Below are 15516 nucleotides of genomic sequence, written 5' to 3'. Positions count from 1 at the left end.
TTGGAGAGAGGATGAAACAGGTGCAATATGGATGGAAGCAGCTTCTCTACTCTTAAAAGAAAGCATCAAATCAGGATTTACATGTTTGTTTTTCTGCTTTCATTAGAGAGGAGCACTGAAGTTTGTTATCCCACTAAAACGGAAGCTGAACTTATCTGCAGTTTTTTTGCTGTGCAGATAAGTTATGTTTTTCTGTCACCAGTAACCAACAGTTTCCACTCTCTTGTATCAATACTTTGTAGAAACTTTTGCTGCAGTTACAGACTTAGATTTATTTTATTGTCGTTGCGTAAAGACACATCGCTTGGCCAACGGAGAACAGACCATGGAGAGGATGGGTGGAAACAGAGAGGATCTGGTTATCTCTGGCTAAGCAGCGTCTGTGTGCGATGCTGTGGATAGGGGGAAGTGGAGTCCCAATGATCCTCTCCACTTTTTGTAGGCACAAATTCAAAAATATATTTATCGCAAAGGGCAATTAAATAAAAACATATTTCAGTTTTTCCAATGTTAATCAACTGCTCCCTGTTGTAAACCACCCTGTTGCTATGGACACGCATCAGACCAAAACAGCAAAGTATGAAAAATATTGCCAAAAATCTGTTCAACTACCCATCATCCAAAACAAGAAGGAACACTTTTCCAAAAAAAACTACCATTCCCCCCTGATCAAATTTAGCTAGCTCAGCATCTGGGAGGTAAAAGGCTGAAAAAGTTGCAATAAATAAACAACTTTGGAAAACTTGTGTAAAATTTATTTCTCTCCATCATGGAGCTCTGAGTGTGATTGACCATCATGCTGTGAACCTCAGCCACATCGCCTGCTCTGGATCGGTGCTCTCTGCCCCCTTTGCTTTCATCAGCCTGGTCATCTTTCTTGATCTGCACTAAGTTGTGTCTTTAACCTGCAGCTTTTTTTATACTGGATTTGACAGTTTATATCAAAAGACCCATAACTTGTTTTCTCACCATCTTACATTAAATCAGATGTTTCCTGTTCTAGCTCAGTTATGAGCTAGAACAGGAAATGACATAAAAGATTAACCATTTCTTTTTTCGTATTGCAAATGTTTACATGAACTACAATTAGTTTACTTTTAACCAACTTATAAAATATAAATCATGTCAAAATTTTGTAAGCCACTGATTGGCTGATTCACAACACATTAAATAAATATAGGAGTGGCTGTGAATGTAATAGGAGACAGCAGCTAAAACACACTGCTGCATGATATCTGGGAAAAATCTAAAAGAAATCATCCAAGACTTCATCATGAGCGATCAGCACATTTCAATACAATCCTTGGTCTTTTTGAAAAACGTTGATGCATCAAACCATTTATATGCAAGTATAAACATCATGGAAGCCTTCAGCTGTCATAACGTTCGGTTATGAGTTCTGTGTCCTGGATGTGAAAAAGTCATGAAACTCAACCACGAAACCAGAGCAAAGCTGTGGTGAAGATGAGAGTGTTGTTACCCAGAGTGATGCATATCCTGTACTGACATGAGCTGTAAGACCACACACCAAGAAAGAAGCCATTATTCAAAAAAACTGAAAAAAATTACTGACTGCCAATACACTTCACAAAAACAACAGCCAGGAAGAAATGTGTCCTAATGGACAGTGACCCCAAGCAAATACCACCAGATTAGCTACTAAAGGTGGAGAACGAGAAGATGAAAGCAGACCTCGCACTACAACCTTTGCTTCACTTGGTGGTGGACAGTGAATGTCACTTTGTATCTGTCTGTTCCATTTGAATGACTTGTAACGTTTTTATAGGGCACGTTTTTATACTTCACCAAATCTCATTATTTCTCAAGGTAATGACACTGAGGGGTTTTGGTCAGTTCCTGAAACTGGTAAACAGACCTGGATGGTGCACAGAAGGGAAATGGGTGAACTGCAACAAGGTAAGGCCATTTTATTTTTATAGCACATTTTCAGCAACAAGGCAATTCAAAGTGCTTTGCATGAATTAGAAGGAAATGCAACAAAACAACACACCATAGAGCAAAAGAAGAAGAAAGGAAACAAATAAGGATAAATAATCCATGACTGATTTACTAGTAGGGGTTTCTCTGGATTCTTGTTCTGATAATGTTGTTCTAAAGTAATGAGAAGTTTCTCCACATAAACTAAAAAGAGTTTCTCTGGATTCTAAATATATTATAATTCCGGCTGTGGATTGAGTGAAATTCTCTTGATTGAAGGTGAACTTTAAAACCGACTCAGTTATACCAGTTCTGTCCCGAGGCATGGACCAAAAATTCTGCAAGCTGTTATGAGAAGCTTGTGAAAGAAGAGCTAAAACATTTGATCACAGGATGTTTTACCAAACATAAAGTAAATATATGCACACTTTTGATTTGAAGAAAGTGTTATTAATATTTGGATTATGACAATCCTAACTTACCTTCAACAGGAAAGTCTGAGATTTAAGTCAGTGAAAAAAAGTTGTCTTTATAACCTATGTAAATATTTAATTTCAAACGCAAAAAATAACTTGTTCTTGGGGTCCACCTGCCATGCAATGTGCAGTGCTCATCCAAAATACCGGTGGAGGAGAAGTAAACAAAACAACAACAAAAATGACTTATCCTTCAGGGACAGAGAAAAGAGAGAGAATAGAAAAAAGACAAGATCAGGTCATGTTTATCAAAAAAGATTTATGGAGATGTTAATAGAAAATTAGCTTGATAGCGACCTGGAACGGTCCAATTCAACATTTATGTTGACATTTGAGGAGTTTTTGTTTGGTTCCAGCAGTAGATGGGTGCTTCTGTGCTGATTTAAAAGAATAGTTCAAGAGTCTTTAGTAATTTTCTTTTGAAAGATTAGTTTATTTAGATTTTTCTCTTGGGACATTTAGTTAGTGAAAGTTCTTATGGATTGGACCTGGAGGCTGAAGCTAACAGCTAATGGAACAGGTGCCAAGAGTAAAATTTCAACTTTAAATTACTTGATTTTTGATGTGTCCCTATATATTTCAGAGGTTTTTGGCTTCAAAACAGCGTGTTTGATAACATTATGAACTTCTCAATGTTTGACAATGTCCAGCAAAATGTACCATGTTAAGAAGACTCAGGCACTGGAAACAGGCTCCTCTTAAACTCTAGCTGACGAGGCAGATGATTTGCAGGTGCTGTAATAGCTCCTCAGGTCCACCTCTGGTGAACGGTCACCTCCTGACTCCCTCTGGTGGATGACTGCGAGAACTGCACAAGACCCACACACAACTCAAACTCCAGCTTCCCAACAAAAACACTGAGCTCCTTTAAATCAAGGCTAAAATCCACCTGTTTAGAGTTGCCTTTGATTAATAACCTATCAATGCATTTTATTTAGATTTGTTTGATTTTGATGCCACTTAACAAAATGTAATGTTTACTGTTGTTTTGTAACAGTTACTGTTCTTTGTTTTTGTGGTGTAAAGCAATTTGAAGCACCTTGTTGCTGAAATGTGCTGCATAAATACACTTGACTTCCTTTGATCTGACTTTGCCTTTTTCCTCCTGGAGAAATACCACGTCATTGTTGACAATGGCGAAGATCGTTGGTGCTTCAATTTTTTTTTTTTTTTAAAGTGCAGCGTTTTATTTTAAATAACTAGTCCGTATCCTGGTTTTCACTATGCATTTGACCCACATGCAGAACACTCCTTAGAGCACAGGTGTCAAACTCCAGTCCTGGAGGGCCACTGCCCTGCAGCTTTTAGGTGTGCCTCTGCTGCACCACGCCTGAATAGAATAATTAGGTCATTAGCAAGGCTCTGGAGAACTGATCTACACAAGAAGGAGGTAATCAAGCCATTTAATTCCAGTGTTTTGTACCTGTGGCACATCTAAAAACTGCAGGACAGTGGCCCTTGAGGACTGGAGTTTGACACCCCTGCCTTAGAGGAACAAAGAAAAGGTTAATAAAGTTTATTGAGCTATGAATAATGAATGTGCATCTTCGTCCGGGAGCCTGGTGACTGGGGTAAGTAGCAGAGTCACTGATGATTAATGTGGAATGGAGCCCATACTCATGGAGACGAAGAACAATAGTCCTCCGGACAGGGGCGCAATATAGGGGTGAAAAGTGATGACAATTCTAGGGGCCCTGACCAGCAGGGGGCCTTCCACAATTTAATAATTTATTTTTTGTTCATAGAAATTAAAAATAAAAAATAAATCGGGGTCCTGTCAAATACAAAATTAATCATATTGTATTTTCAATGATTGTTTTTAGCAGTAAAAATTTAATGTTGCACCTCTCAGACCAAAACCCACATCCGATTTTGCCCGGAACCCCTCTGGATCTGCATGAAATGGTTCGTTCCTGCTTGGAGCGCTAGACTGTGACACTGTTCAGAATACAGCTGCCACGAAACGACTGTGGCAGTTACTATGCTGCTAAAAAAAGTTATAAAATCAAGTTTTCAAAAACAAAATAGAGAGAGGGAGACACAGAAAAAGGCAAGAGTGTTGATTTATTACCCAGTCTTTCTCCAAGAGGTGAGTAGACTGTGAGATTACAAACCATTTAGCATAATTAGCTTAGCTACAGACTACTGTTTGCCTCCATTTCACTAGCATTTAATGAATTAAGGAAAAAAATTACCGACATATTCATATATTTAACTTGTCCCTTGTACCTTTCACCACACTTAACAGATGAGACGGTAGCAGCGCTGACATGCCCTCTCCTAAATGAAAATAAAACTGCAGTATTTTATATAAATATTTTTTCACATATTTTTTAAAACTGTCATTATGTTTTAACAGTATGGCATGAGAGGTAATCTGTGAAAAATCTATTTCCCCTGGTTTCTCCCAGTGCTACAAACAACCAGTCAGTGACAGGAGAGTTTTAGTACTGTCAATCACAATCTCATGTGGTGCTGCTCATCCTTCCTAACCCTTGATTTGTGCCGTGCTACAGCTAGCATAGCACAGAGCTGTGCAGATTGAAACTGAATGCTCAGTTTAGTTAGCATAGCTACCAATCTTCTTCTTTTCCTTTCGGCTTTTTCCCTTTAGGGGTCACCACAGCAAGTCATCGGTCTCCATGTAACCCTATCTTCCGCATCTTCTTCTCTCACACCAACTACCTTCATGTCCTTTTTCACTCCATCCATAAATCTCCTCTTTGGTCTTCCTCTAGGTCTCTTTCCTGTCAGGTTGTTATGGCCCTGGGCCTTGTGGGCCGTAACACAGGTCCATCCTCATCATCCTTCTATTGATGTATTCAGTGTCTCAAGTTAGCATAAGCTACCAGTGACGGCAGATGAACGGTTTCTTGTTATAAGTTGTTTCTCCCCCATTAGCACATTTAGCAGTGAGTAAATGAAGTTGATTGACAGCACTAAGACCTTCCTCCTGGTTCTGATTGGTTGTTTTGGTTAGAACTGTGCATTACTTTAACCAGTAATAGTAATTCAGGAAAGAGGTGGAGGAGATTGATTTTTCACAGATTATTTGTCTCATAACAAACTGCTATGACACTGTGACAACTTTAACAAATATGGGAAAAAAACATATTTTTTATTTAAGTTACATACTGCAGCTTGAATAAATAGCATTTTTTAGAAGTCTGGATTGCTTTATGTATATTTTGCATGTTGTCTATGACTGTTGCTCGTTGGTAGAGACATTTCAGTAATCTAAAACTAATAGAAAAAAAAATAAGCAACCTACTTGCATACTGGATGTGGACTGTTGGATGTTAAATTCATGAGCAGTAAATATTGTGCTAATTATCAGAGTTGAATCAAAGAAAGCAAGGCAGATGCAATCCTTTAAAATTGTGACGCTTTGTATGGGTCAAATAGACTCAAAAAATTGTAATAACAGCTGCGCAGGGGGGCCCAATCTAATTTTTTGTCAGGGGGCCCACAATTTCTGATGGCGCCTCCCTGCCTCCGGAGTAGGGTTTGGAGGGAGAGATTGGGTTCCAGGGTTTGAGTTCTTGTGTGGGTGTTGATCCAGAGTTGTGTAAAGCTGGGAGCCGGGGCTCTGTGAAGCGGTCATTTGATTGGGCTTTTCAGGAAAACTGAAAAACTTTGGATGGACATAGATATTGACATATATTTTTATTTCCTGATATATTTAATAAACATAAAAACTGAACAATAAATACATGCAAAGAACATAATATTTCTGGAGCACTGTCTTTTTAAAGAAATCTTATAGAAAAGTTTAACATTAGCAAAAAGAGTGATTGTTTGTAAAATTATAAAGCATGTACAAGAAGACCAATATACAGTCAACACCTAATATAGGCGCTCTTTGTTTACACAGCAAAAATCAGTGATTCAGTTATTGAAGCTGGTTGTCATCATTTTCTGGGTGGAAGGATCTCGGACTGAAGAGTTGTTTTCTGATCGAGACTTGCTTGATAAAGCCACTGACCACAGGAACATAAATAGACCTGAACAGACAAAAGATCCAGTAAATCATTCAGGTGAATCAACACCTATTAATGGATACCAATATGTAGTGTCGCATATACTGACTGACCCTGCAGAGAGTTAAAGATGGTGAACAAGTAGATTCCAGCTATGTTAACATAGGTGAGGCTGGCTAGTCCCCATGGTAACCCCAATACACAACTGAGGCCGAGAACTGTGGCACCGTCCTTCCATAACCTGGACTCGTTCTCCTTGCTCATCTTCTTCCAGTCGCTGGACTCACGGTCTCCTCTGCCACGTCGTAACTCCCGCATTTTAAACACCACCAGCAACAGCATGCAGGAATTATACAGCACCACCAGGCAAAGAAAAGCCACAGTGATGTACGTGACCAACTTTGTCTGTGGGTTGCCACTGTTCATCCAGCATCTGTTTATCAAGAAGTAACAAAACAGAGACTGTGGTCGTTAAGGATTTTCATTGACTGACTCTTTTGCACATGTAAACTTGTGGAAATGTCTTACATTTCTGATGTTTGGTTGTTGGAATCCCTCATTTCCAGAGTGCATCTGCCATAGACACCTAAAGGCCCACAAATTACCACAACAAGGGTAGGAAAGCCTGAGGAGAAAGCAAGAGGAAGGACAAACAGCTGCCATTAGAATCAAAGTCAAAAACAAAACCTAACCTAGTCACTGTTTAGAGGTTTGTGCAAACAGTGACTATACAAATTTGCTAATTGTTTGGAGCAATTAGCTTCATGCTCCCAACCAAAGTCCCAAACTCACCCCATCCCACCAGGCAGAGTTTGAGCAGGTATCGTCTGACGTAGATGTTAAAGACTCGGATGAGGAGAAGGTAAAGGTGGAATCCTTCCAGGGCCAGCCAGGTGACCGTGGCCAGCAGAGACCAGTGCAGGAAGAGACCCAGACCTCCACAAACCCAGCTGTACTTGTTCTCATCTAGCAGAAGGATCCAGAAACTGCTGCTCAGGAAGCCGAGGTGGAGGCACAACAACGCCCCCGTTAGCTGCATGTGGATGTTGAGGGCCTTCTCCGAACGTCGTCGACTAAGGGAGACATGACAGAAATGCATTGTTTGCTTTTTCATTTTAAAGGATATTTTTGGGTCTAGTGGCCTTCATTTACTAGCGACTAGACAGAAAAGTGGGTTGTGATAAAGTGATAAGACATGTAGCCTGTGATGGCTGTGTAGAGGACTGAGGCCTCCATACATGGAGGCTTTATCTGTGCACCCAGAAATGTGTTAGTTTTATAATGCATATGCAAAGAATTTCGCTGACTCTGACATTTCCTGCATGACTACTGTTCACCTTGATATCTTGGTATCAAGGTATCAATGCAACAAAACAAATGATTGGAGTTGGTTAATCACTCATGATTCAGAGAGTAAACCTTTAAAGTTGTATCTAGAACGTCCTTTGAAGTCCCAGGATGAGTTCTCTGAACCAAACACCACAGTAACCTGCGACAGTTGACTGGGTCAGAACTGATTACTTATTTTGCATTCCACAGTTTTTGACCAAAAGATGTCATGAATCTTCTTGTGAGTCTCCAGGACTCCCACAATTTCTCTAAACTCCTGCCATATTTCTGTTGGCACTCAAACTAAACAAAAAATGAGCCAAGAATCATTTGAGGAGTTTTTGTTTTGTTCCAGCAGTAGGTGGGTGCTTATGCTGTGATTTAATAGTTCTAGAGTTCTTTAGTAAGTTTCTTTTGAAAGATTATTAGTCTTTCTATAGTAGATTTTTCTCTTTGTGCCTTTAGTTAGTCTATGTCCTTATTGATTGGACCTGGAGGCTGAAGCTAATTCAACAAGTGCCAAGACTAAAGCAATTTCAAAACATTAAGTTTGTGTGAATGTTACTTTGACTTTTTAAACTAGTGTGATGTTGACATTTGGTGCTCAGTTCCAAATAAGGTGATTATTATTTACCAAGGAGATTGTGAAAGGAGATTGTTCAATGTGACTCATCTTCCTGTGAGAAATGGGTTTTGAGAACAGAGTGTAAAGTATTTTGGTGGTGTGAGAATGACTCACTGACAGTTAAGGTCTAAAATTATTAGACAGTTTAAAGTAAAGCATATATTCTAGATTTTTACACTTCTATTAGTCAAATACTGTAACTGTGTCACTTTAGGTCTTCTGTTTCTTTCTTCAAGTGTGAGATCCCTCTTATGATTCAAAGATTCCATAAAAATATGAGAAAAACCCAATCTCATGATTGTGTGTGACAAACGTCTCATAATTGTCATGATCGTGTTTCTGTGTGTTTACTTTTGGAGTTCTTTGTGTTCAGTTTCCTTCCTGTGAGTCTCTGTCTCTGCGTCTTCCCCGTTGATTGTTCCCAGGTGCGTCTCGTTCCCTTGATTACCCCTGTGTGTATTTAGTCCCACCTGTTGTCTGTGTTCGTCGTTGGGTCCTTGTCTAATGTATGTCTAACGTCGCTTGTCAGTCAGTTTTCCTCAGTTGAACTGTAAAGTTCTGAGGTTGCTTGTTTCTGTGTACAGTCTTTATGTCAGTTGCTACCGGTATTAGCTATGTGCTAATTTGCTGCCGTGCTGCCTGATACCGGACTGTGAGCTTCTCATCATTAAATTCATCATCATTTTCTCCTACTACCTGGGTTTCTGCGTCTCTCCTCACCACCACCAACCACACCACATGACAATAATATAAGAATAACTCTGCCTCTACACAACAGATGTTGCAATGGGTGTTATAATCTGTGGTTAGTGTTCGTCTAAGCTGAAAGAACATATAAGACATAGTTTCTCATCCATTGCAATCAAACAATTTCCCTTGCTGACCTTGTTCTGAACAACATAAAATTATATAAAGATCACATATCTGATCAAATGCATGTGCTTTTTCAGGTAGTTCAGAAGAAGCTTTTTTGTGAGAGTGGAAGCTGTAGAACGGTTTATAATTTATTTCCCCCTAAAAACTTTAGAAAAAAGAAGAAGCAGGTTTTCTTTGATTTTTTTTTTGGGGTGGGGTGGGGCGTTACTATCATAGTATTTTTCAGCCACTGATAGGTAATATTAAAAGTTAATATGACCAGAGCACCGTCCTCCATGTGTTTGCTACGTCACCAAAATAGTTTGTAACAAATTCCAAACATACCATTTCACAGGTTTCTTTAAACCAAGTTTTTTTTCTCCCAAGTTCTCCATAATAGCCAGATTTGTGAAATAGTTGGTTAAATTCCCCCACATTCTCAGGTGCATTTCACTCAGTTGAGAGCCACATAGCACCTAGGCTGCCACTCTGTGCCACACTAACAAATGTTGGCTGCTCTGGTGCAGAAATTTTCAGCTTTACATAAAAAGCACATTTCATTAAAGTAAAAACTTACTGCAGACCAACATAGATGAAAAGGCTGATGAAAGCAAAGAAGGCAGAGAGCGCAGATCCAATGTAGGTGATGTAGCTGAGAGCCTCAGCATGATCCTCATCCACCTTCACTTCTGGATTCTATACAGGGAAAAAATAAAGTTTAGCTGAAATGCATTTCATACCAATTCTGAGACATTTTGTTTGCTGTTTCTGATGTTCACCTCTGACATGCTAAGCTATTTATAGTTAAATCTGATCAGTGTGTTTAATCAGTGCAGGAACTGCAGCAAAAGTTTCTCATAAATTTGGGGCAGAATGTAAATGCAAGGGGATTTTTCCAGTTAGTTGAAAACCATCACATTCCTGCCACTTTAGAATTATGCACTACTTTGTGTTTTTGCCCGTTACCGAAAATCCTCCAACAATAATTAAGTTTTAGGTTAACGTGACAATATGCTAATACTTTTAGAAGTCACTATATGGAAATGTAAAACTGTTGATTACTGGTGACAGAAAAACACAATTTACCACAAGCACAGCAAAAAAGCTCAGATGGTTGCAGCTGCAGATAAATTCATCTTCAGTTTTAGTGGTATAACAGCCTTCAGTGCTCCACACTAAGAAAGCAGAAAAACAAACATGTAAATCCTGACTTGATGCTTTTATTTAAGAGTAGAAACATTGTTTGCATCCACGTTGCACCTGTTTCATCCTCCTTCCAAAACACACATGTTTCATTGTTCTCCTGAAACATAGAAAGGGAATCAAAATGAAGGAAAATTCTTGTTTTTTAAGTGTATAATATTGTGTTTATTTAGTTACCATTTTATTATTGTGATTAAAGATTAATTGGACCGGCTCAGAAAGATTGCTGATTGACTGCTTTCCAGCTTTCACAAACAGGACCAGGTCTCTGAAAACAGGTCCCTCTAATCTGACAGTCGGCTGGGAATTTCTCGTCCTTCCTATCTTCCGAGGAATTTGCTGCAAAGAGGAGATACAATTGACCTCTCTTTTAAAACTTCATAAAAATCTTACCGCGTTTCTGTTGTCTGCATATCAGTGGTCACAAACTCCTGACCTCCAAGGCCGGTGTCCTGCAAGTGTTAGATGTTGGTCTGCTTCAGTATACCTAGCTGCAAAATAAGCTCATTAAGAGAGCTCTTCTAATGCTAGTGAAACAGTTTAGACATTTAATTCAAGTGTGTAGGACAACAGACGCATCTTAAAGTTGCAGGACACCGGCCCTCAAGGATTGCATTTGTGACCTCTTCTATAGATATTCTGTCTCTACAGGCTGCATTGTGTATTAGAACCACTTTGTGTGTTCACAGTGACATGCTATCTTAAGTCCAGCTAAATGTAACTAGAAAGAACATTATGCTTGGTTGTTCAGTGAATCACACCTGAAAGAATCTGCTGTTGATCACAGAGGAAACCACCTGGACATTTTCCTCCGACTGTGTTCTTCTCTTTTTCCGAAGAGCTGATGATGGGATTCGGACCCTGTGATTGGATGTGACCCCTAATTCAGCCTTAAAACCAGAAGATTAATTAGGATTTTATACAAAGAAAATCCTTTAATCCACAGTTTCTTGATTTACTTTGTCCTAATAACGTTTACGAACATTCCATCAAACTTTGAACACAGCTTATAAACATAAACATGAGACACGTCAATCCTGTAAATGTCAAAAGACTAACTTTATTAATTCAGTTCAATAAGAGAAACTTATTTTTCAAAGAGTCAAGAAGGTTATACAGTTGAAACCAGACGTCCTACATGAAGCCATTTCTCAAAAAGAAACATAAAAAGGCCAGATCGCAGTTTGCAAATTCCCACAGAGACAAAGAACTTCCTTTTTAGAGACATGTCCTGTAGTCTGATGAAACTAAGGTGGAACTGTTTGGCTGTAATGAACCACTGTTACATTTGGAGAGAAAAGGTGAAAGCATCATATTGTAGTGCTGCTTCGCTGTAGGAGGAACTGGTTCACTTCACAGAATAGATGGCATCATTAGGTAAGAGGATTATGTGGAACATTTAAAGACATCAGCCAGACATCAGCCATGACGTTAAAGTTGACCACAGATTGGTTTTCCAAATGGACAGTGACCCTCAGCATTCAGCCAAAGTGTTTAGAAAGTGGCTTCAGGACAACTAGGTCAGTGTTTTGGCTTGGCCATGACCAAGCCTTGATGTCAATCCTTGAGAGAATTTTTAGGTAGATCTGAAAAGGTGCATGCTAACGAGGCGAGGCGAGGCGAGGCAGCCTGCAAACCGATCCTGCAGTTCTATCTGGAATGGACCAGAACTCCAGGAAGCTACGTTGAGAAGCTTGGAAACCCAAAACAGTTGATCCAGAGTTTTTATCTGAAAACAGGACTCTGAATCATTGCTCAGCAGTCCAGCTCCTTTTCTCCTCAGCCCAGGTGAGACGTCTCTGACATTGTGTCTGGTTCAGGAGTGGCCTGACACAAGGAATGTGACATTTTCAGTTCATGTTCATATTTATGTTTGTGACAGCTCTTCTGCAATAGATTTTACTTGACAATCCCCTCAACTCTGTGGTCCTCCAAGTTGCTGGTGTAGGTTTTTATACCACACGTCCTCAGTCCACTTAATTTTCTGTTGGTATGCTTGGATAAAGAACTCTGAATAACTAACTCCTTCAGCAATTACCTTTTTTAAATGCTATAGGTGTTTTTATTTGGTGTTTGTAAACTTCTGGTTTCAACTGTATTTTTTTTATGGTTAATTTTCAAAATGAACTTAAAAATGTGTCATTTTGTAGAAAAAAACACCAATCAATTTTCATGTGTTGATGCTTCATACATAAAGGTTTTACCTCTGTTCACCTCACCTTGTCTGATGAGCTCACGTTGACATTAGCAAACCCAAGTGTACGGCGCTTTGGTTCACATGTCACAATTTTATCTTCATAGCACCTATCAGGAGATGCTTCACATCAATCATTTAAATAATGATGCAGGACAAGAACTACTGTAACCACAATGGATTAAGCACAAAAACCGCCCCCACACAGCTTCACTAGACTTTCAGCAGCAGCAATTAGCAAACTGCACATCTGCTGAGCTCAAAATAGGAGATATTTCTCAATGCTAAAAACTTTGAATAAGGGTTAATAGAAGTCATGCTGTGATGACTTCCTGAAGTCAGAAGGAGCAGGACTCTCTTAAAGAGACAGAGGCCCAATTCAAGGTGCTGAATTTTGAATTAAAATGCCTTTTATGTCATATTCGATGTATTAAACATATTTATAAAAATTGAAGTGATTATCCTATAAGATTATTCTATGTGGCTGGAAAATACATAAAATTGCCCCTTTTATGCCAACATTAAGGCATGAAATTGACAAGTTAATTTGTTTTAAAGTTATGTTTGATGTGTAGAGCATTTTTATAAGAACTGAAAGTAGAATAGTTACTTGATTGTGCTATGAAATGGAAAATACATAATACCCTCCATTAAATGTATTAATGGGAAAAGGAAAATGTTATTAGGGAGTAAGAATAAGAGCTTAAAATCAACCCCAGCAGCATAATTTACCTGGGCCACTTTACAGGATCTTGTTGTACACACTCATCAATAACATCCTGAGGGTTACAGTCTGTAAAATGGACACAGAATGTGAAGAAGTCAGAACTTTTCACAGCAAACAAAAATGACAACAAAATTAGTCAGAGGTACGAGATAAATTTGAGTAACAATTTGAATATCATTCATGCAGGTAAGAAATAAAAAGTTTTCCAAACAGGAACCACTGAGCCTAGATGGATATATTGACAACTAAGTCGATATTCAAACTACAAAACCCCAGAATACTCACCAGCTCTGGTCGTAGGGAAGCAGAGTGTTAGGAGATAAAGAGTAATCCACTTCATGTTGGACTTTCTCAAACTGATACTGATCACTGACTGAGGTGCTGTGTTGCTCTGGTGGTTGAGAGTTGCTTGTTGCAGCAGACAGAGTTTCACATCTAGTTTGATCACATGCTGAGAGAGAGGTGGCAGAGAGGAGGAAGTAATTCAAAATAGTTGTGTCATTTGAGTGGACTAGTTAGATTTATGTTTATCGAGATTTTTTTATTAACAGAAAAACAAACAAAACAAACGTTTTTTTGTTTTTTTTGCCAAGGAGTTCTGAGGTTGATCCAATGAATTACCAGAGAAATGATAACATTCAAATTCTGATGAAATCTCCAAACTTAGTTCATTTGTTGGAAAATGAAAAAAAAAAAGAAGCAGAAGGTTATGCAAATGTTGACAGAAGCAAGAGCCACGTTATGCTGGTGATGAAATGCTGACAGAAAAAAGCAAAACTCAGACACGAGTCAGATAAAGGAGTTTAAATTATAAAATATATTGAGTTGTACACTTTCATAACTAATATTAAAGTGTAACTGGGGTTACTAAAGGTTTCACTCAGCTGCTGAACAATCAGGTTTTTGTGATGTAACAAAACAATAAATGTTGATAAAAATGATTCTGCCCTTAGTTTGGAATTTGTCTGGAAGACAAACACATTTGTTGGAGAGAGAAAATAATAAAAATAAACAAAGATGATTAATTTTTAACATATGTTGGTTTGTATAGCTCTTTTTACCCTTCATGAATGAAGATGTGGGCCCTGACAGTGAACTCTGTCTAAATAAACACCATGGGCTATTTAAAGATGTTCGTGTGAAGCTCTGAGAGTTTTAAGACTCTAGTTGTTTCAAGATGAATACATATTTACCACAAACTTTACAAGTTAGATGTCAGTTCATTAGCTAAGTAATTTCATTATTGTTGTTGAAATTGGCTGTAACTTAGGACAATTCTTCATTAAAACATCCTGTGGCTTCTCAGAAAATATTGTCACCCTTAACATATTCTGTGATCGCAGAGTGGAAAATGAGCAACATCAGCAGCTTCCTGTGGAGTCTGACAAAAGTTCATGCCACCTCAGCTCAAACACTTCCCCCAAACTGACCGGGGCTGCTAGACATTCCGTGGTAAGACGTCATCCTGTCTGATCATATGGAAAGTGAATCATGATGTCCTCCGTTTGATGGGTTGAGATCTGCAGAGACGGGGACTATGGAGCTAAAGAAGTGCATAATACAAAGTAAAGGTGGATAAAACAACATCAAAATTAGAAGTGCACTTATTGCAGTTTTCTGGCTGATCGCTCATTACATATTTTTAAAACTCTTGACCTGCTGATTCTTATTTGACTGATACCATTTTTGTTTTGTCTGAAATGTTGCTAAATATAGAAAGAAAGTCGCTGTAATAACCCCACTGTTGGCAACAGTAGGGTTATTATTAACGGCAAACACACAGATACGACCTGGTGGGCCGGTCTGTCAGTCAAACCTCTCAATGCAGAGCAGAAGAGGACAGTGGTTGAGTTTTAGATCTTTGCTGAGTTAGATAAGATCAGAAATCAGAATCAGATGTTTGCTTCCACAAAGAAACTATTGGATTTAAAAGACAGCTGGACATTCTAGATTAATTCTCATTCCTTTTGGGGGGCGGAGCTCTTCATCTGTGAAGCAAAATTAAGCATATTTTTAAAAACTTGCATTTTAAAATGCAACTTTGCAAGATTCACCAGCCTGACTACATAACACCACAATGAGAGTTGGTTGGACGTAGCCTCTGTGGAGACTGCTTTTGATGAACGGCTTGAAGGCACAAGACAAACCCATGATCATCTATCGTCATACTCAAACCTAACCATACAGCG

The 15516-nt window shown here is 38.7% G+C and overlaps 1 protein-coding gene across 1 annotated transcript; it reads right to left on the bottom strand.

The window, feature by feature from the left end:
* Positions 1-6065: 6065 nt before the first annotated feature.
* Positions 6066-13755, bottom strand: LOC106908482 (adhesion G protein-coupled receptor G3-like). Its single transcript, XM_088004114.1, has 12 exons — positions 13613-13755; positions 13333-13393; positions 12626-12710; positions 11168-11296; positions 10584-10745; positions 10464-10506; positions 10290-10378; positions 9781-9899; positions 7187-7467; positions 6923-7019; positions 6508-6827; positions 6066-6418 (listed from the first exon to the last, which is right to left on the bottom strand). Exons 1-12 carry the CDS (start codon positions 13665-13667, stop codon positions 6303-6305), a joined length of 1557 nt encoding a protein of 518 aa, XP_087860240.1. The 5' UTR covers positions 13668-13755; the 3' UTR covers positions 6066-6302.
* Positions 13756-15516: the final 1761 nt, after the last annotated feature.

This window comes from Poecilia mexicana, unplaced genomic scaffold (genome assembly GCF_051168715.1).
Source record: "Poecilia mexicana isolate PSO_F unplaced genomic scaffold, ASM5116871v1 scaffold_3, whole genome shotgun sequence".
NCBI classification, from domain to species: Eukaryota; Metazoa; Chordata; class Actinopteri; order Cyprinodontiformes; family Poeciliidae; genus Poecilia; species Poecilia mexicana.
This window is presented reverse-complemented; position numbering and strand designations above follow the sequence as displayed.